We start from the raw sequence: 23,486 nt of genomic DNA on the forward strand, positions 1-23,486 counted from the left end.
AGACAAAAAACGGTACGTTTCGGTCTCGGTTATCAGAACCGAGATTGTTCTTCTCCTTCTACTGCCTCGGTTGGAGGCTAAACCGAGGCAGTAGGTTCTTTTTTTTTTATTTTTTTTTTGGTTATGCATTATCAGTAGGGTTTTTGAACAAGCAGAGAACTCAGATTAAGCAAAACCCTCACCCCTTTTTTGTAGATCTGAACACATTAACTTGCTTTGAAAATGATAACAAATTAACACAAGAATTTAATTTTGGTGCCTCAAGCAAATTAACACAGAAAAGTTAACACAGACAACATCAGATCTGACCCTAATTTTACTCCAATCTCAGATTCAAAGAAGCAAGTAAAACAAAATCAGATTCAAAAAACCCTAATCTGACCCTAATTTTACCCCAATCTGACCCTAATCTCAGATTCGCACCACCACCATCAACATCAAAAAAACCCTAATCTGACCACCACCACCACCACTATCACCGCTGCCACCATTGACGCACCACCACCGCTTGCTCTTCCCTCCAGAGGCGACGCACTCGCAGGAGATTTTGGAGACCGAGAGAGCGACGGAGCGAGCCAGCGAGAGAGTGACGGAGCGAGAGCGAGGGGAGAGAGGCGCGAGAGCGAGGGAGGCGCGAGAGCGAGGGAGGCGCGAGAGCGAGGGAGGCGCGAGAGCGAGGGAGGCGCGAGAGCGACGGAGGCGCGAGAGCGAGGGAGGCGCGAGAGCGACAGAGGCGCGAGAGCGACGGAGGCGAGGTGAGGGGAGGGAGGCGCGAGAGCGACGGAGGCGAGGTGAGTGGAGGGAGGCGCGAGAGGGAGGGAGGCGAGGTGAGGGGAGGGAGGCGCGAGAGCGAGAGGGAGGCGAGGTGAGGGAGGCGTGAGAGCGAGAGGGAGGCGAGGTGAGGGGAGGGAGGCGCGAGAGCGAGGGAGGCGAGAGTGAGGGTAGGTTTTCGTTCACTGGGGAAAATATTTGGGGAAATAAGAGGGTTATATGCCTCGGTCCTTCTGGCCCAAGGCAGTAGAGGCTGATACGCCTCGGTCCCTTCTACCAACCGATGCAGTATACCCCTTTTTGGTACCGGTTTTTTTTAACCGTGTCAGAAACCACTAATTTGGCACCGGTTGCTTTCACAACCGAAGTAGTAACCCTTTTTGGCACCGGTTAAATCTGAACCGAGGCCTATAAGGTCTCGTTAATTACAAAACTGCCACCGTGTCTGAATAGACAGCGGTTTGGTGTAAACCGAGGTCTATTGTGCGAGTTTAAAAGCCCATTTTGTACTAGTGGTGATAACATAACTATGGCTAATCAATGTGTAAAATTTTACACATTCGAGAAATTATTGAAAAATAAAAAGAATTGATTCAGAAATATAAACATTATTGTCTTTTTTGTAATTGTAATAATACAATGAATACTTTTTAGCAAAGGAAGGAGCCTTCAATCCTTCATTTACAAATTACACCAGTACATTAATACAATTTATATAATTAAAAAAGGATTAACACAATTGATTGAATCCTTAAAATGATATTTAATCACAAATAAAGAATAAAAATAAATAAAAAGAATTGTGATTGTTAGCATGATGAAAATATATTAAGAGAGAATGGACAGAAAATAAGTGGGTCACACCATTATTCTTTCCAGATGTCTCTCACACATAAGGCTTCTTGTTTCTTCTGAATTTGGATTCACATTAATTTGTGATCGAAAGAAACGCCATAATTTCATCTCAGATCCAAACCCCACTTTTTGTTTCATCACAACATATAGGGACACATGCAACCATTCCCTCCTTAACTTAAATGCAAATTTGTCTGCTTACCCATCAAAATGACCATTTTCTCTTTCAAATATTTATCATCAATCAAAGGGGCTTATCCCACTCTCACCAATAACTTCAAATAACTATTTTCTACCACAACTTTTTATTTTTTATCCACCAACAACATTTCTACAATATAACACTATTTGCGCTAAAATTTAGTATTTAAGTGCTAAATATAGCTCCATATTCAAGATTCAGGCCCACTACTTAATACGATTTTGTTGTACATTCTCGTAATTTTTATTTTTAACCAGCGTCTAAATCATTTTAATTAATATATAAAAAAAATTGTCATAACTAAGCCAAAAGTTTAAATTTCAAAATTCATCTCGCTTGGTAAATAGAGGTAATTAAAATTAAACATTTAGGGTTTAGAAGCAGCCAGGGTGTACAGACAAGACCAAGAAAACAAACAAAGAAGTGGAAGAAATCCTTTCTTGACTAAAATGGTTGGTATTAATGCATTTCACCAACTTGTTATCTGATTGTCCCATGCAAATATGGAAAACCCATCATTTGGTTCCTTTATCGATATAGTCATTCATCTCATACTTTAACTTTAATCTAAACATCAAATTTACGCTTATTAAAATTACTCTCTTACCTTTTTCTTTCATAACAATAGTCTCAGGATAATTTAGTTTGAATTATTGGCAAACATGTACTGTTTATGAATATTATTACACTTAACAATAATAATAATAATAACAATAATAATAATAATAATAATAATAATAATAATAATAATAATGTGTGTTGTTCGTTTATGTCCTATGTATTATCGGTTAATGGTGATTATGGTGATATGACTTTCATGATGGTTATATCTACTTTTAAAAGTAAATTTGTCGTGATCTTGGGTTCTTTATAGTAAAATCATCGTCATATGCGAGTCTTATGTAGGAATAAGTCGCATAGGAAAATTAGTATACAAGTTTAGAACGAAAAAAAAAAAGTATTATAAAACCTTCTAGGTCTTTTTATTCTTACAATTAATTAATAAATTAAATATAAATTTAAATTCCGTATACTATGTACTATCATTGTAAAAAATGTTAGATAAAATTATTTTTATAATTTTAGTTAAAGGTGGTTAAGAGAGTGTTAAAGGTGGTTAGGAGTGTGTGTTAAAAGAATTTTTTTCTAAAGTTTACATTATGATTTAATCGTATTGATTTGACTTCTAGAGAAGGTTATACTATTTCTTTGCCTATATTTCTATGACATCATTTATTACATTTTTCAATTCTCTGTTTTAATTGTAAAATTTGTGAATTTTGGGTGTGTAAAATGACGTTTTTATATTGTAAAAGTTATCATATTTACCTAAAACTATTTGTACTTGGATAACAAGGTAAAAGCTACCAACAAATTAACTTATAATCGTTGACGATGAAGTAATAGGTCAATAATGTTGTTATTATCTATCATTTGAGAGTGAGTATTTACTCATAAAACTGTATATAGTTTTGTTGGAGATTTCACATAAAAAATATATATAACAGGATATAAATATCACTTTTAACCGTTGTCATAAATGTTCCCAGAAGCAAACTTTCCATTAGTGAAGTGAGTAAGCATGAAATATTGAGACATAATGAGGAGCAATTAGATAAAAGGGTATTAGAAGAAGAAGAGAGTGTGAGAGAGGCGTGAAAAAAAAAAAGACAGAAAGATGTAAAGGAAGTGGGGGAGAGTCGGAATAAATGAGAACACATGCAGGGTTTACAACTCTTAGAGTGGAAGGAAGATAGAGTCAAAAATAGGCAAAATAGGAATTGAATGAATATCAAGTATATATACTTCTCTTCTTTTCCTCACTTCCACTTTCGCAATATCGTAGTCAAACTTCCCAAAACCACAACCAATAAATAAACTCATGCATTAATTAATGTCCTTCCGTATGCGTACCATTCAAACACAACTTCACCTTCTCTGTTTTTTTTTTTTCATACTGTCTATCACTCAACAGTATAAATATTAAAAATATATTAATATTAAATATTGGTATTTTAATTTATTTTATATTTTAAAACATTAAAATAAGTGTCAAACACGATAGAAATATAGTATGAAAAGTGAAGCAAAGAATGAAATTCTTCAAAGACAAGCTTAACTTTGAGGAGGAGGCTTCGTCCCTTACACCCTGTCACGCGCATAAAGCATGACAGTGTTAAGGGGGGAGAAACGGTTACACCTAGTGGCCACGTGTCAAACAAAGATGAAGGCATGGGAGTGCGTAGAGGGACACGTGAGAGGAGAGGAAATACTAAATGGAGGGATTTCATTCAGGAATAGGAGTCGGTGGTATGGTCCCTCTTTCTGCAATCATTTTTCTCCAGATTCTTCTTCTCTGATTTCATTGTGGATGATTCTCTAAGTTCCTTTCCTTTATTCTTTTACAGGAATGGAATACATCATGGTTCAGCTGTGACTCATACAGTTTTATTTTCTGCATTTGTCATTGTCATTGCTATCCACGTATTACTTATACTGAGACAGCTTTATTTCTCAATAAATTCCATTGCTCTGTTAGTTTTTTATACATATCTCATTTAGCACTGTTACACACCCTTTCTGAATTACAACTCATCGCCGGCCTTTCTTTCTTTCATATTTGGTTTCGTTTGGTTGGCCTTTTCTTTTCAAACATGGAACACAAATTTGATATTGACGCATACACATAACGGTATACCTAGCTAGGAACATACATTCTTAACCATCAACTTTCTTTTTTTAAATAGATATTGCCAAATAAAAATATAAAAAAACATTCATTTGTTTGTCGGTAGGGTTGTCTGTTTGGTAGTACATGCTCTGTTTCTACGCTACTAATAATAATTGGCAGCAGAGTTCCTTGAGCAACTAATAGCCACCAGGGTTAGTAAGTAGTAAATCAGAATTAGATAAACATTGGCGTCACTATGCGCCCAAACATGTGTGATAGATATGATGGGATGGGGTGCATGCCACTGCCCCATCTTTCTGTACTTGTCTATTCATGTTTCGCTACCTTTCTTTCTACAACCTCTCACTCACTCACTCACTGCTATTATCATTATTCACGGAATCTATCTGCATAATGCTACTTTTTATGCTTTATCACTCCTTTGCATTTTAATCTTTATGCAAAATCTTCCTGCTTCTAGTTTTTGCATCATCAAAAACTTACATTATCATCTGTAGGTAACAGACAGTTAAAAAACATTTGACATCCTCACTACTTAATTCACTTTTGTGAATCTTTCAATGTCCTGTGAAGTTTAAAAACATAGACAGGTACTTTTTTATGTAGTATTTAAAAATTGTAAAATAATGTTCAACAGTATTTTCATGTTGCCAATTGTTTTTCGACAAGTGTCATAATGCTTAAACAACTTCATATTTAACTCTCTAGCTTTTGTTATGGTATTTGATGTAAAAGTGAATTTTTTTAAAAAATATATAAGTTGTTGATTGAAAAAGAAGAGATAGAAGGACACGTGGACGCAGTATATATATGGTGTGGTGTGAGGCGGAATCAGGTGTTATTTTCAGACTTTTACGTGAGAAAGAGAGAAGGAGCCGAAACTACAGATGCCGCTCCCTTCAAATCAATAGTCATTCAGCAACTTGGTGTGGGTGGATTCCTTGTACTTTATTTATTCTTTTCTTTAGCTACCCCTAATAATACAAAATAATATATTCTTTAACCATTAGAAGTTTCTCAAAATAAAATCATAAATATTTCATACTTTTATTTTAATAAAAATAATATTGCATTAGGAATTTTTTATTAACTTTTTTAAAATTCCTTAATCATTTATGATTCTCTTTTCAGTTTTTTACTGATTAACCAGTTTAACTAAAACTTAATTTTTTATTCAAATGGATCAATACTACGCAGATTCACCGAAAATAAATATTTTATTTAACCAAATAGACTGAAAAATTCACTGATTTTCTGATAGAAACAGATAGTCCGCTACAGCTATTACAATATATACGTAAACAAAAATAAAAGAAACGCAACAAATAACAAAGAGTTATTTACTTTAAAGTTTGGTCAAATAATTTTTAATTATTCGATGAATTTTAAAGTTAAGATGTGTATTAGGTTATAAATAATTTAAATAAGTTTTTAAAAGTAGATTCCATTTCCTTCCGTCAACTTAAACCGCTGACAAGTTTCTCCTGTCATTTTGTGTATTAGGTTAGTCCATTTTTCCATTCAACGATTCCAACAGAACCAATACTATAATAATAACTACTTAATTGAATAACAAATAATTCCTAGTAAAATTAAGAAAAAAGAGATTATAAAATTTAACAAGAAAGAAAGGGGGAAAGAGGAATTAATGCTCTCTTTTATTAATATAATATAATGATAATTCTCAGTTTGATTAATAAATATACCTATTCTTACAGAAGAAAAAAAAGAAGAAAACAATATAAAGTTTATAACGCAAAAATTAATTAATCTTTATCTAAGGGAAAAAAATTTGACACCCCCGACAAGCCTTGTAACCGGTTTTTTTTTTTTTATCTTGGTTCTACTAGGTACCTTTGACTTTTCTTTGCCAAAGTTTGTATTTACATTTCTATTACCAACAAAAACGGATATCTCCATTGATCACTGACTATTCCGCCATCACTCTCACAGTAGCAGGTAGCCACTCTTGGGAGCCCCGACGATCGGAGTAGCCATCATCTTCAAGCCTAAATACCATAGAAGAAGACTCGTGGTCATGGGTACTTGAATTCAAGTTCTTTCTCAGATGGTGGAAACTTGGAACCAACACTTTCTCCATCCATTCATCAATGGTGGTTTGGCCTAACCACACTCCGCTGGTGATCTTGTCAAGAGCATCTTCCTGCACTTCAATTGACACCCCATTACCTACAACTGTGGAGAACCTTTTCGCGATGGATGTGGCGAAATTCCTGCGAATGAGATCAAAGTTCAAGGGCTTGAAGACAATAGCGTCGTCCACAGAATCCAGAAGGTCGCGCGGCACTGTTGAGAGAGACCCTCCTCCATCGTGATTGTTGTCATCATGTTCAACAGTGAAATCACTTGAATTGAGTGACCCATCTCCCCTGTCGTCCTCTGCAGCAACAGCAGCTTCATTAAGATCAAACGATAGTCCTGAATTCACCTCCTTCCGGGGCTTCAAGGACCTGTCTTCATCCGATAGCCAGCTGGGTCTTCGTTTTGATGCTCTCTTACCCACTGATATGCGTAGTTGCCACCCTCCCTTTGCTAAATTTTCAAGCTTTTCTTCGTCTAGTGGAGACCCATTGGAGAGGTACCTGAGGTCCTCTGGCAACCCATTTGCAGTGAGGATAAGCATGACGTTCCCGAGACTGACTTCACGGCCGTGAGAATCCGGGAACCGGCCTTGTTCCATGGCTCTTCTTATGCTCCCGCGAAGAAGGATATTGGCTTCATCAATGTCCTCAAGCACGATTACAGAAAGTGGGTTCCTTCTGATGGCCTCCGCTATTCGATCGAGTGCTGTTTTACCACGGAGTTGAGGGGCATCGGAGTCCCCTCCATCCCCACGGCGTTGAGCCAGAGGTATTATTATCGGATTGGACCCCGATACCAGCTCAGAAAGTGCTCCTGCCATTTTCTTCTTGCCAATTCTGTCAGGACCCACGAACAGTAACCACGTGTCACCTTTGGAGCGTCTTTTTCCATTGCCCAGTTTGCACTGGGTCACTGTGGTGGCCACCGCTGACGCTGCATCCTGCTGCCACCAGACCTTTTCTGTCAGGCCTTTCAGGAGCTTCTTGAAAGAGTCCGCATCAAGTAGCTTTTTGCTCTGTAATTCATCGAACTTGTCTTGTGACTCAGACGAGAGGCAGCTCAAGAAATCATTGATGCCTTCTTTGTGTGTTTCTTCTGGAGTGGCATCAGCTGGCTTTGTTTGCCCAAGGACCAGGTCGGTCCTTACCGGACTTTGCTGCGGGCTCATTGCACGCTCTGGTGTGTGGATTGGCACTGGGTTTGAGCTCAACTGCAAAGAGGTTCCGAGATTTTTATTTAAAGGTATTTTGGGTTGGAATTGGCGTGCCAGCAAGTTCATATTGTATAGGCCAGTCATTGACAAAGGAGTTGGAACAAGTCTCTCTGTGCTCACATTTAGCTGATGAAATTTAGGGTGTAAACTCAAGCAGGCGTCATGCCATTTCTTCTGTATTTCTTGAGTCCTCTTCTTCACATTCACTTCTGTGCTATTACTCTATTTAAAATAAAAAGAAACATATCGATTAGAAGACATGTACTATTTTCTACGAAACCCACAAAATAACCAATGCAATTGTTTGTCACATTCACCTGAGCCTGATCCATTACTTTGCCGTTATCATTATTAGTTTTAGCATTCTGTAACCACAGAGGGAGGGACGGTTTAGCTGCCTCTGATTTGAGTCCAGTATCTGATTTCTCAGTTTCTTTCAACATTTCTGCTACTTCTCGCTCGCAGTTCTGCATACACTGCGGGCAACAAATTGATACAGCAGCAGGATCTACGTTCTCAGAGGCACGTCTCAGTGGAGAGATCGTTGTAGTTGACAAGGTCTTTAAGGGAGAAAAAGACTCGAGCGAATTTCCAAGAATACCATTCGTCCCAAGCCTGGTTTACAAGTAAGTAAAACGGTCACACCACAAGGTAATAGCAAATGCTGGGAACAGAATAACCATGTTCCAGATCACAGCCTAATCAAGCTAACAGTGCTAAGGTAGACAAAAAGCTAAAAATCCTCCTGTCTTATATTACTGTCAACAGAAACAGAAACATCACACGTTCTGCATTCGAAATGTCATGCAAGGGAGTTCAAGCAAGCCACCGGTGAATCAAAATCGAAAAAAAAACAGAAACAAAACAGAGTTAACATATCAGAGAAGATTCATTCACCAACTACAATCCCAAGTTTAACCGACTCCATGAAAGAAAACGTGTTAACTCCATTCCATCAAACACGAAAAATTAATCTTAATCATTTAATCTGATCTTGCTATGGAATAACCAGGGAAATAAGATTTTGGCAAGACGGAAATAAAAAAGAATGAAATTCGATGAAAGCCCTTTCGGGATCAAAAGATTATATGCATTATTAAATTGGTGGTAGAAGAAAAACAAAATACCTGGGAAAGATCCCAGGGAGAGGGGCTCTGGTGGTAATTGGCACTGCCTGAAGATCCCAATCGTTTTCCATGGTGGGATGATAAACCTGACACCTCAAGTAAGTCTCGCAAGTAGCAGTCCCTAACAACCAAAGTCTACCAGCCCCACCTTCACCGAACTTGCTGACCAACCTCCCCATCTCCGCCACCGCAGCCCGCCCGGCCTCAGCGAGCGTGACCTGCTGCATGTTACCCAAACCACCACCCACGGCGAACCCAGCAGGCTGCTCCACCAGCCACTTCAAGTCACCCAAGTCAACGAAAATCCCTCCAGACCCAGAATTCCCAGTCCTCGTCTCAATCAAATCCCCCAACTCCTTCAATCTTGCAGGTATCTGCGCCTTATCAGCAGGAAGCTCCTTCTCCAAATGAATCACGTGAGCATTCGAGAAAGCCCCATCTCCCAATTCCTTGTTGTCAATCTTCTTTATCACCTCCTTGATCGCAGCCTCGGGCTCCGATTCCCCCACCAAGATCGGGTTCCTCTTCTTGGACCTCAGCAATATGTCCACAATTCGTTTCGCGTCATCGCCCCTGTGCTGCGCTGCACTCCCCTGCTGCTGCTGTTGCTGCTGCAGACGCGGGTTCAGATACAAATTCCGGCCGGTGGCGGAATTCGACGGAGCCACCGCGCTAGGCCGGAATCCCAATCCGGAATTGACGGTGGAGGGGACGGCGTTAAGGGACTGTTCGATGGTGGCTTTAACGGCGGGGCTGGAGAAACTGGCTTCGCGCATGACCCTGCTCACGCTGGGGTCGTCGAGAATGGATATGATTAGCTGTTCGAGCTCGACTTTGACGGCGAGGAGAGGCTGCTGCTGCTGCTCCGGGTAGCCACGGCGCTGGTGGGCCTGAGCCCGCTTGAGGGCCGCCATCAAGGCATTGGAGATTGGCGGCTCCATGGAGGAACCGGTGTTCTGAGAAGTGGGCAATCGCTCCAGAGCGACGCTGAAACATAGCTCGAGCGCCCTGCACTGAAGGGGGTGAGAGGAATTGGGGTGGGATTTTATGCAGGCCTGGCGGAGGAAACCAGAGGGGGAGGCGAGCAGCGTGGCCGCCACGTGGAGAGGCGTCGTCTGGCCGTGGTTCCGGCGGCCGGCCTCGGCGATTGAGTGATTGAGAACGCTGGCCGCCTCCGGCGTTAGGGTTTGCTGGATGGTGCTTAGTCCGGCTCTCATTTCACGAGTGGAATTGAATTATGCAGTGTTGGTGAGGCTGGAGCGAAAGGAAAAGTGGGGAGGATTTGATTTGGGTCGGGTTGAGATTTGATCGGATTGGATTGAATTGGAGGAAGAAGGGTGATGAAGAAGAAGGAGGAGAGAAGGAAGAAGAAATGGAGAATGGATGTGAATGGTATCGGAGAGTACTTTGGTTTGCTTGACTTTATGGTATGAGAAAAAGGAGAGTAATGTGTGTGAAACTTACACTTGGGTTCTAAGGCTATTGAGCCCTGAGTAGAGGGAGAAAACGAAATTAGTGTGTGGCCAGATAAGATAAGAACACTTCAATATAGACAAATTCACATTTTCAAGACTGCAAGGAACAACTGGATGGGTAGGCAAAACAATCAAACACAAGCTTTTTACAAACACAAACAAAATCAACACTCTAATACGATGCCCACCCCTACTAGCTACTCTCTCTCTCTCTCTCTCTCTCTCTATCTCTCTCTATCTGTCTCTCGCATCCTTCCTTTTAAGCTTCCTTTCCTGTGTGGGATCTCTCTCTCTCACTTTCTATCCTCCGCTAAAAAGGCTCTTTAGAATTCGGGGAATTCAACGCCAAAAGGAAATATCAGATCCCCTCCCTCACCTTTCCTCCTTCACAACATCCCCATCCTCTTCTCTCTCCTCATTCTCTATCTCCCTCCATCTCAAACAATAACCAATCTCTCAACATGCATACATACATGCATGCGCCAGGGTTGAGGGCCGTGGATATAAAGCTACTTCCTTTTTCATCAACTAACCCAACCTAGCTAATTAATCTCTCCCTACAGGAATATTATTCTATTCTAATTATCCCTCCACTGCACACCATCGAGGTAAAAGGGAAGACAAAATAAATAAATAAACAAATAAAAAGACGGTTTCTTTATTGTGGGAAGAGAAAGACACGGAAGTAGAGAGAATTTCTAGTAAACGGAGAATTGATGGATGGATGAAAGTAGTACTATCGGTTGCATGGATTTCTGGAAAAAATGCTTTGTGGACAGAGCAATCTGCTCTCCTTTTTGTGTCATCTTTTTCCTCTCTCTATTTTAATATTATTAATCATTAGTTTATTAATTTAAACACTTGCCTTTCAATATTTCTTGTCTGCATTTTTTTATAATTCAATTTAAAGGCTAATTTGTCCGGACTCAACAGATCAGTTATTCCACGATGGACGAAGCCAAAACACCTTTTTTGCACAACACACAAAGATATCAATATTATATTCTCCATCATCAGCTAATATATTTGGTATTTATTTGATCTGAGAAGTGAGATTATTATTTAAAAAAGTTAACGAGATAGTAAATAAGAGTAATTAATTAAAAGATGTATTATAACAGAGAGGCGTGTCTGGTAAAAGAATACTAGGACTACTCATTGGATAGAGAAATGTAAAAACTAAAAAGAAAGATGATGATGATGGGAGAGAGATAGTGAGGAGTGAGGTCTTGGGAGTTTGGATTGACTGCCTTTTTAGTTTTTATCTCTCTTTTTTCTCTCTCATTGCTTTTGTTTTGTTGCTAGTTTGTTAAAACTGTAACAAAAGAGATTAAGCGTATGCATGAGTCCCACGCATGCAGTGGAAGGTCGATGACACGACCCAAGAGACATTGGACACCTATGTTCAGTGGGTCCCTTACGCGCCTAGGAAATGTGATAGTAACTGCTGCTGTCTCAATCCTCAATTTTGCCTTTCAACCAATTTTCTGCTTTTCACACGCAACACCTACAAAAGGTATCTCCCCACTTTCACCTTTTTCATACTTAAATTACTCTCTCGCTCTCTCTCTCTCTCTCTCTCACTTTATCTCAAGTCCAAGGCTACGTGATCGTTTGGCAAGTTACCATTACCGCATCAAAACACATCCACCTATTATTCCTTAAGCTAATCCTAATTAATTAATACACGCTATTATTCTAAACTTTTCTCATCGCTCACTACTACAAAACTCACTCTACTCATTTCTTATTACCAATTTTTTTCAACATTTCTATTTTAAATCAAGTGTTAAATAAAATATATATATATTTATAAAGCATTTAATCCTTTATAAACAATTAACTACAGGAATCTTAATAAAATTTAAGAGAAATTATAATTATTCCGCGTCACTTGTCTTCCTGGTTGGGTAACTGCACAGATTTAAAGAATCTACCTTTTTTCAAATATATTGCCCGTTAATGAGAGAGTACAAGCCATTTAAGTGATATTAATACGAGTTTTCCTCCTGTCATGAGGTTCTGGTTCAATAAACCATACTTCGGAATCACGTTGTTGCATGACTTATGTAGCTTTTCCGATGGATGGACCATATATACATATTCACTTAGAATCTCACTTCCCATGTAAATACTGTCATATACCTTTCGATTTTTATGTTTAACTGTGAAGAAAATGAATACTATAAAGTATGTTTGATAAATTCGAATGAATTATTACTGGTATGAATCGGTGGTTAAAAGGAAAAATTGTGAAAACAAAAGAGGAAGAGGAGGAGCACATTAAATGCATTGAAAATGGTTGAGGCCTAACCTTCCCAGGCCACAGCCGCCCAATAATATCTGGCATTAAATTCAGTGGACAAATTCAACTTGGTTTTATATGGACCGACCTTCATTCAATCCGATAAATAACAATCTTCTTTAAAGAAGAAAACGACCTCGTATTACACCTTCTTTTCATTTTTAACCTCCCACATACCAACTTCCAAAAAACTAAAATAAAATACCAAAGCTATTATTTTCATCATTAGCTCTCAGATAAATTATTGGTCCCTTTAATAAATAAATAAAAACACATTCACCTTGTTTTGAAAAACCCTTGTTTAATATTTCGCATTAAAATGACTAAAAACTTTTAGTTTTAAGAAAGTACGACCACATCTGGCAAATCCTTTCACTCTTTTAACCCATGTATGTATTTTACTTAATGCGGATGTGAAGACCCAAACATAAATAAAATAAAATTGTTCTCACCTTATATGTATGTATGTATCCATGTATGGGATCATTAATTGGTATCCATATCAAAAAGTTATTCTGCATTATAGTACGGACATCTTCCTTTACGAAATAAAAACATAAAAGTGTATGGCCGATTAATGGTACGAATTAAATATACAAGATCTTGAATCAATAATCGTTCCATTAACATAATTTAATCACAGGAATCGCTCCATGTATTAAATGAAAGGTAAAATGTTCTATTAATTAAGTCTATATAATTAAAACGACAAGATTTTAAATAATTAAGTTAAAAGTCTTACTCGTTCCCAATATGTTTTAAGAAAGAAAAATAAAAAGGAGACATTGAAGATAAGAAATGATAAGGAGTGCTATAAGACTAATGATAATGGTGATTATGGAAGTGTGAGGAAAAGAATATATAAATAAATAAATAAATAAATAAAAATAATAATAATTGAAGAGCTTTTGGGATTCCGAACTTTATATGACAGAGGGTAGCTTAGCCACAGACACACCAAACAACTTTTTAAGAAAAGCTTACAGAAACCCAAAAAATAATGAATCATCATAGTTCCTTTTTGTAACGCACGCCCTCCACCCCTTACTTTTTTTTCTTTACCTCTCTCTCTTTCTATCGCACTTTTCGCGTTTTTCGAGTTCACAACTACTTCTACCTTTATACGCACCCACCGCTGAGTTTTCTCTCTCTCCTCATTTGTCTCTTTCCACACCCTTTGCTTCCTCCGCGGTTCATTCATGTCTCAACCATTTTTGTACTCATTGCTCTCAGCTTCCCTTTCATCTTCACACACACGGTTGCCATGGCGTCATACTCCTCTCCGGTGGGGACTACCTTCTCTTCTCTTCTCTTCTCTTATCTCTCTTCCAACAAAATAAAACACACACTACCTCCACAAACAATCATCTCTTTCTATTTTCTCTTTTTCTTTCTTTCTTTTGTCCTACATGTTACGCCAATATAAATCATTTTCATCCTCTCTTCTCTTCCTTTTCTTTTCACTGACCAATATTTTTAGGTTATTTTCTTCAAAAATAAATATTCTCTCCTCTTTCATTCTTTAAAAAAAAATATGCACAAAAAAATGACAATTAAGATAGTTTTGTCCTTTAACCAATATATACGTTTCATTTTTCTCTTCTCCTTCTAAAAGTGGATGGAACATGTTTTGCATACGACTCATGGCTAAAAAAATCAGAAGAAATAGGACGAAGACTGTTTTCCCTTCCAAAAGTGGTTGGAACATGTTTTGTGTATGACTCGTAACAATTTATTTCGTTTAGGAAAATTCAAAAGAATACTTAGTTTTCACTTTTGGTTGTGTACAATGTGAAAGGTATATCCCAATGACATAAGTGTTTGAAATAAAGAAATGAAAAAATACGTCATTTGAATATTTTATTTTTTAAATAACTTCGTTTTTCTCTTTTCCTTTCAAGAGTGGTTGGAAAAGGTGAAACTCTTAACTAACTTTTATTTTTTCATTTTCGTTCTATAAAAGCCCAAACAATAGAAAGATGGATGGTTACGTTCTTTATTTCCGGGTAATTTTATCTCCTCCCACTTACAACCATAAACAAATTACCAGAGAGCTTGTAAAATAAGTTTTAAAAAAGATTATCTCTGGGAGTTGTTTGAAAAAAAAGTAAATATGTGTATAATTTTTTAATCTTTTAAGAGAAATATATTTTTATTTATGTCAAAATTAAGGAGTCAATAAATTATGTATTGGAACATGTTTGGAAAAAAGGTTCTTTTTAAATACTTTGGTTGACTAATGACTATTCTTTATTACATAATGGTGATGGTATTTTTATATTAATAAGATGACATCAATGTTTACATTTTTTTTTTAAGAAAATGTAATTCAAAATTTATGATATTTTTTATAAATAAAAATCATTTTATCGATAAGCTATTTAGTTTTCATTTATAAAGAATAGTTTAATGTTTTATTCTATATATTTATTTAATTTTTTTATAATAAATTCATTTATATTTCATAAAGTATTATTTTTATCATGAGTTTGGTATGATTTTTTATGTTTTGTATTTTTTTATTTTTTTTATTTTAATAACTTTCATATAATGACAAATGATTAATGAATTTTAAAGTGTGAATATGTCAAAGTTTATTTAGAAAGTAATATTTTTTTTAATGTTGTTCAAATAAACTTTCATACAAGTTCAAATATAAAGAAAAATCATAATTTATTTAATACTAGTATTTTAAAAATATTATTGTTGATAAACCTATAAATTACTCTCGATAAATATAAATTTAAGAAGAAAAAAATCTTTAATCGAAGTGGAACATTCAATTCACTTCATATTTATATATCTTGTATATAAAAGGAGATATTTATAAATAATTCAACAGAAACTTAATGGAAGATGACATGATAAATTCATATTATTTCACTAATATAAACTTTAAAAACATATCAGAAAATATGTTTAAATATAACTTTTAATTACAAAAATAACATTTAAGATAAAAATTATTTTACTAATATAGTATAAATTAGTATTATATCACCTAAATATAAAATATCTAAAGAGAACATATTATAATATAAAAGTTGATATGAATCTCACAAGGAAGATTTTTGTTGACAATGAATTTAACAATGTCATTAATGATATATATGGATAAACTAAATGAAAAAGAAAACAAAGATTTTGATTTCATCTTTTGTTTTTGGCACGTGGAGAGGAGGAGTTGCCACCTCTACCCAGTGAGAGGTCGAGAAAGGCTAAGACAAAAATATTTGACACCAAAACGTGTGAAGTTACGGAATGATGAATCATAGATCATACAATTACATCAATCAACACCAATTTCCTATTTATTTTTACACTATTTTGATGGAATAAATTCTCTTAATGTTAAATGTGATTAATATTGTTCGATTCAGCTTTGAGATCCTTATAAAGTCATAATCGGTCTGTGTCGAATAAAATATACTGATCCAAACAAAAAACAACTCTCGAATCTAAATTCAGTCTAATATCTTAAAATACCTTCTTCTTTCTTTCATTTTTCACAACTTTCATCCCATATATATTATCAAATTCATAGTAAACTTGTCCTTTATAAAAAAAAAGGTAAATCAGTCAAATAATTACTTCAAAAGTTAGTAAAATATTTAATAAATTTAAATTTTAACCTTTTAAAAAACCCTTCTAAACTATTTATTATTTTCCTTTCTATAATACACAGGAACGTGTCATAACTTGATATACATCATTAAACTTTCAATTTAAGAATCATATCACGTTTTATTTAATCTTTTATATATTTTTTAGCGTTACGAATTTATAAATTCATATTTCTCTTCTTTTATTATTGTCAAATTGTACTATTATATTTTAAATATTATTTTCATACACTTTTTACCAAAACAACGGATATAATATCAGTTTTCGGGGTGATGATTTCTATAAAATACTTTTTTTAACACTTTTTTTCAAGCTGGTTTAGATAATTTTAAATGTTCTTGGTCAAAATCCTTTCTTGACTGCGCTCCAAACTGTCTGGATATACATGTCAAAAGCACTAATCAATGATTAATCCGATCATGGTCACAGTAAAATCTCAAATTCACAATAAATGCAATTACCTACCTTCTTATTTATTTATAGGTTTTGAGATGAGTCTGGATTAGTGAGACTCTAATCATGACCCAATTATGATTCATTACCTACTAAGTATCACTTACCAGTAATTTTGATTAGAAGTGATGTTTAAAAATGATTATTGTCGGAGGTCGTCCGTTCGATCTTGTTGTCTTCCTAGACCGTGCGGTAACTATGCTATTTATCTGGATTACGTGACGTGTGATGGCAGTCATTGACCTATTTAACCAACCGTCCTCTCTTGGCGAGACCATCCTATGAATCCCATTATACATGAGTCATACACGAATTCAATCTTGATTTTAAAAGCATTAGTTATATGGCAAAAAAAAAATCACATCACTTGGATTTTTGATACGAGATTTACTTTTAATTTGTTAGTTAAAATGAAAAAAAAAATTAAATAGATAACTTTAAAACAATGTATTTAAATTAGAATATTTTTATCGATTGAAAATCATAAGAGAAAAATCAGCATTATCTATCAAGAAATAGAGACATTGGACTAACAGAGATCTTGTTTGAGAATAGATAAATAATAATACTAATAAATCCTGCGACTAATAAGGGACGTGAATGATTTTGTTTTTTTAAATTTAATATTGTCAGTATTCATTCATAACATAAGAGAAATGATTATGTTATATTTCTTCCCTCCCTCAATCACCAGATATTATCAAAGAGAAACATGGAATTCATATTATTATATACTATTTGATAATAAATGTTAATAAATAATTAAATAAAGAAGGTATAATAAGTTGAAGATGCATGCTAATTGTTTAATAATTACCGATATTATTTAAGTTTTTTAAAAAGGATTTAAAATTAGAGTTTAGTTTATGTTAATCAATGACATTTTAACCTATAATTAGCTATGTTATTCATTAGCATTATGAAATAATAAAGTAATTTGAATTAAATGTATGCATAGAAAATTGTGTACTAATAATATGCAAAATAAACTCTTGATACAATTCAAATTCTTCAATGGATTTTCGTAAGATTTTTAAAGTCAACTCTTTCAAATATTTTGTCAACGAGTATCATCATCTAATTGAAAATGGGTATGCGAAAGACCGGGAATAGTATAACATTAGGTTGAAACTAACTTAATTATACAGGTTTTTGTTTATTTTTTATATATAAAAAATCGAAAATCCATAAAAAGGTTAAACTAAACTAATACATTTATTGAATTCGAATATTAGGGTGAATAGAATGAAATATAATGTTAAAATGATCATTCAATAAATGTGAAAAGTAGAAAGAAAACGAAAGATTATAAAATTTGTTAGGGAAGACCGCGAGAAAAGAATCCATTTGGCACAAAATGTCGACTTTAAATTAGATCTTTTTAAAATTAGAAGCATAATTTTTAAGTTCGATTTAATAAAAAAATAATGCAACTAAAACGAAGTATTCTAACTCTCAGCCATGTGTCGTTTCAGTATACATCAATGACACCTTTTGAGATGTATTGCTTTCATTTAATTATATTAATGGCTATTTTGACTTATCATGTGACATGTTTATAAGAGTACATTATTTTATTATTAAATAAAAGAAATTATTCTAAAAATTTATAAGAATTTACTACACTCAGTATTTATCATACTTATATATTACAATTAAATATACAACTATCTACATAATAATTATAATAGCATTTTATTAGTGTAAAATTTTATTTATATATAATATAATTTTTGTATTCCTTTTATATTATTATGTAAATTTGATGATTGGTAGTTGTGTTTGACTGGTGTAGAGATGTATACATAAATACTCTTTGTTTGAGATGATGAAAATTGGAATTGAATGAGAGAATTTATTTAATTTTTTTGATTGGTGTAAATATGATAGTTTTGAGTTCATTTAAAATTGAAGATGAGAAGAGAGAGAAAATGGAGTTGTTAGCTGTGAAGATGGAAAGAGAAATTAAAGAGAAAAGGGTGACGCGTGAAACATTAGTCCTTTCCTCTTTTGGCGACCCAGAAAAAAGTGATACTTTGGATTTGGCTTCGATATTGGGAGAAGCGGAATAGACAGTAGCTCTCAACTTTTTGCATTTATTACCTTCCTTCACCCCTCAACCATCCTTATCTTCGTGTTTTTATATTATTTTCCTTCTCTTTCTCTCAAATATATTTTAAAATTTTAACTAAATGTTTTTTCTTTTCATAAATTAAATATACTTTAAAATAACCTGTTTACAACATAAATATGTCTTTATTTTTCATTTTAGATGGACTATTTTTTCTCCAAATTCAAAAGTTTATAAATAATCAGGTGATAAATATATAGGAAATATAGTTAAAAAGTTTTATCGTTTTTGTTTTATTGCGATGTAAATTAATTGAACTTTGTTGCGTTATGTTGATGATTTAATTGTAATTTCTGATGTATTATTTATTGATTTGTGTATTTATCTATCTCTTTATATATATATTTAATAGGATTATGCGTATGTATATTATTATATAATGAATATTATATGAATATTTTGATGGAATGATACATTAAGTATATATATATACATAACTAAATGTATTTAATATTATTAACCAGAAAAAAATTAATGTTTCATTTCTTTCGTTAATTTCATATTGTTGTAGTATAGGCGTGAAAATATTATTAGTACTTTATTTTTAATTTAACTGTTTATAAGAAAATAATTAAAATATTTTTGTATAATTAAGAACTTAGCTTAAATATGGTAATTAATATTATGCTTAACTTTTCATTGAAAATACCGACAGAAAAATAATATTAATTTTTGTTTACATTATAATTTTCTTCACTACAAACTGTACTCAAAGATTAAGTTATTTATAATTTTTTCAAACGGGAAGATGAATTTCGGGTGTAGGAGTATCGAGTTAAGAAAATTAGTAGTTTATTTTTAATTTTAATTTTAATTTTAATAATTAAACATATATGCTAAATTTCATGCAAATTATGTATTTCACAATTATATATAATAAATAAAAAATTAATATATGAAGGACAATTTGTACTTATTTCCTATAAAATCATAGTAAGTGATATACGTAGTTTAGAAATTTTAAAATTTCTAAAATCATGTTAAGTGATATTCGTCTTGAATCTTTTTTAGTCACGTACAAAAACTCTATATAACATGTATATAAAATTTCTAAAAGTTAAATCAAGAGAACGTGTAAATATAAACTTATTAAGAAAAATATTATGATTAGTTAAAATTGTTCTATTATATGTTTACATTTTTATAGTTTATAATTTTTAAAAAGATAAAAAGGATAATAATTTTTGTAAAAAAATATATATAAAAAATAATTAAAAAATGATATTCCTAACTATCTTCTAGATTCGACTCGTGTACTAAAAAAATGTAAAATAAATCTATACTTATGGGCAAAAAAATTATTTATATTCTAATTCTAAAGATTTGCCGTCAACAAAAACAACATAATACAATGTCGACTTTTTCTTTGAACAGAAAACGAACAAGTTTTAATGAATTTAATAAAAAAAAAATATTAGAATACATACATTTATAACTTGAATAAAAAAGTTGAATGATAGATGACTAAAAAATTATAGATTATTTAAAATAAAAATTTAAAATGAACTAGAGCACGAAATCATTAAGCAATTTGTTAGAAAGGGATATTTGATTTCATACTCTGCAAATTGTTTAAAAGATTCAACTCACATGTATATATCACACACGATCGCAGAGAAACATTACCTTGACTTAAGATGAATAATAAATTAATGTTTATGAACCTCTTGTACGATTTTCAAATTTTATACTCTCCATCATCTTTTACAAACGTTGACCTGACCTTACAAACATTGGACTTGGTTCATTCAACCTATTCAACATCCCATCCCATCCAGAATATTCTACTTTTTGGGTTAATGCTAAACACATAAAGTGGATATTATCTTTTAATTAAAATTTCCTACATATACTTAGAAATCAAATATGAAATAATACAAGTATGAGATTAAATTATTTATTCATGCCAGTATTTTTTATTGACACGACAATTATTATGAATTTACATCTTGTTTAATTAGAAATGGATACTTAAAAAAATAGTTTCTTTCTTTTCCCATGGTGAAAAGTTTGTAGACTATGAAAAGAGAGAGAGGAAGAATATAGAGGCCACAAACTTCCAATGCAAAATTGAAGAGAAATCAATTAAAATAAAAAATAAGTAAAAATAAACAATACTCTTATATTTCGTTTAGAAGAAAAAAGTTAAACTGTCTTTAACAAAAATATAATAGGTATTTATTTAAAAGATACACACATACATTAATACATACACACACACACACACACACACACACACACACACACACACACACACACACACACACACATATATATATATATATATATATATATATATATATATATATATATATATATATATATATATATATATATATATATATTCAAGTTGCAGGGTTCCACACCATGGAATGGAACATGATTTTTTTTAAGAAAAGATCATTGACATGAGATCATCGTTAAAAGATAAGTTATAATAAAATACTCTCTAATGCAAATATACAAATCCAAAATCCATGTCTTGTATATTTGTTTTCTTAATTACAATTTATCACATGAATTAAAAAAGAGTTCACTCTTTTTTGTCTTACGTTTGACAATAGTTAACATAAATAATTATTATGGAATTTTGTCCTTTAATAAATGAATACTACTCTCAATAGGATTAATAGGTGATTTTGACAAAGTCAAAGTTATTCATGGTGATCAATTATTCTAAGCAGTTGGTGAAAAGTTTAGGAAGATACGAAGGAAATGATAATAAAATAAGGAAAAGGATCTTTCTTGGGAAAAAATACACTTACTGGTGGCATTAGTAAGGACAATAAGAGAAACATAATCATGGTACCATTAGTAAGGATAATAAGAGAAAGATAATCAGGAAAGGTAATGTGCATAGCTAAAATGACTAAAGAAGTGTAATTTGAGACGTGAATGCTAAAATGAGTTATAGATATATTAAAACAAACCATTAAATATGTTGTTAATGAATTAATGTAATGAGTAGACATAATTTTGTAAATACTATGAATCATATTAGATCGATTCTAATATAAACTAATTTAATTTGTATCTATTAGATGGGTTACAAAGGGAACTTACATGTACGTATTATATCAATTAAAATATAATAAATTTAATAGATTTTCTTTTTTATCAGACTCAAAATCTTTTTTTTCCCTTTTCGTGAAGTTTCTTTTCTTTTCACTACCCACAATGCAACCTTCACTTTTTCGTTATTCTTCAATATTTTTTTCTCTTTTCTTTTTAAAGTCTCAATTTCGAATTCTCAAAACCTTCTCTTTTAATGTAGCATTTTCTCATTCATCACAATGTTGGTTTGATAGATTTCCACCATCACGAAGATGCAAGGCAAAAAACAATATCAATTATTTATTAATCCAACACAGATATATATAATAATAATAATAATAATAATAATAATAATAATAACAATAGCAATATATATTAAATTTAATCATAAGAGAAATATTATAATATTACAATTTCATCTATTAATTTTTTTTATCTATTATATCCATTATTCAGAAACTTTAATTTTAAATATCATCATCTTCACATCTAAATCTCTTAAAATAAATAATCTAGATTTTACCTCCTCAAATCCATCAATGAAAAATGAACAAAAACAATAAAAAAAAATTAATATACTTAATTATAAAGTCAAATTGTGACACACTTAATCTAGATCTTTCCTTAATAAGGTTTATCTTTATAAAAAAGTTGATTCAATTCAATCGTATTTAAATGACCTTAATTACGTTGAACTTGATAAAAGGTGTATCTTATTTTACGAAAGATTATTTCACAATAAAGGAATTGTCTCCATAATATTATATATATATATATATATATATATATATATATATATATATATATATATATATATATATATATAATTTGATATTGCTTGCTTAATTATATAAATAACTTTCGAGGTGATGTGACATGTAATTGAGAATAAATTCACAATTACTTACTGCCGTAGACATATTTGTCTTCTGGAAAGTATATTACAAAAAAAGGTCATTAAATAAAAAATGAAATTTTACAATTTTCCTTGTTTATGATCAATTTTAGTAAAAAAAAATATTTTAAGAGATAATGTTTAATCATTATTAATTAACATTTATTTCTAAACTTGAAAAAAAAAGTCAAGAAAGGCAGACACACTTTATTTTCACTTGGATACATGTAAAGAACAATTGGTCTTGTTTTAACAGTGAGTGTGCAAAGAATCCAAAATAGGAGGCTTGTTTTAACTTTAAAGAAGTCATAAAAGCATCAAGCATCGGTTTATGTCATTGATTGCATGCGCTCATCAAAACTCAATTTTCGCCTAACTCATCATTATTGAGATGCAACTGCGGGGAAGACCAGTATTCCATTCGTGACCTGTGATCACATTAACTTCTTCACTTTCCACCTTTCCCTAAGTTTTCGTTACCAACCATCAAACTATTTTATCATCAATTTAATAATACATAATATTATCATTATTATTTAACTCAAACACCCATCAGGAGTTCTTGTCAGTGACGAATTCGCGATAT

At 32.8% G+C, this 23,486-nt stretch overlaps 1 protein-coding gene across 1 annotated transcript; it reads right to left on the bottom strand.

Annotated features, from left to right (window-relative positions):
* Positions 1–6,155: 6,155 nt before the first annotated feature.
* LOC124848856 (Double Clp-N motif-containing P-loop nucleoside triphosphate hydrolases superfamily protein) lies at positions 6,156–11,245 on the bottom strand. The gene is made up of 3 exons (XM_047326671.2): positions 8,964–11,245; positions 8,154–8,451; positions 6,156–8,058 (listed from the first exon to the last, which is right to left on the bottom strand). The coding sequence occupies exons 1-3, from the start codon at positions 10,178–10,180 to the stop codon at positions 6,451–6,453; spliced, it is 3,123 nt and encodes a 1,040-aa protein (XP_047182627.1). The 5' UTR covers positions 10,181–11,245; the 3' UTR covers positions 6,156–6,450.
* Between the last annotated feature and the right edge of the window lie 12,241 nt (positions 11,246–23,486).

This window comes from Vigna umbellata, chromosome 1, assembly GCF_029865625.1.
Source record: "Vigna umbellata cultivar VRB3 chromosome 1, Vumbellata_1.0, whole genome shotgun sequence".
NCBI lineage: Eukaryota > Viridiplantae > Streptophyta > Magnoliopsida > Fabales > Fabaceae > Vigna > Vigna umbellata.

Bases quoted from the DNA above. Each gene is read 5' to 3' on its own strand.
- LOC124848856 (XM_047326671.2), bottom strand. From the start codon at position 10,180: ATGAGAGCCGGACTAAGCACCATCCAGCAAACCCTAACGCCGGAGGCG. The intron at 8,452-8,963 runs GTATTTTGTTTT...CTTGTAAACCAG, and splicing joins CTCCCTGGGATCTTTCCCAG to GCTTGGGACGAATGGTATTC. The intron at 8,059-8,153 runs GTGAATGTGACA...TATTTTAAATAG, and splicing joins AAGTAATGGATCAGGCTCAG to AGTAATAGCACAGAAGTGAA.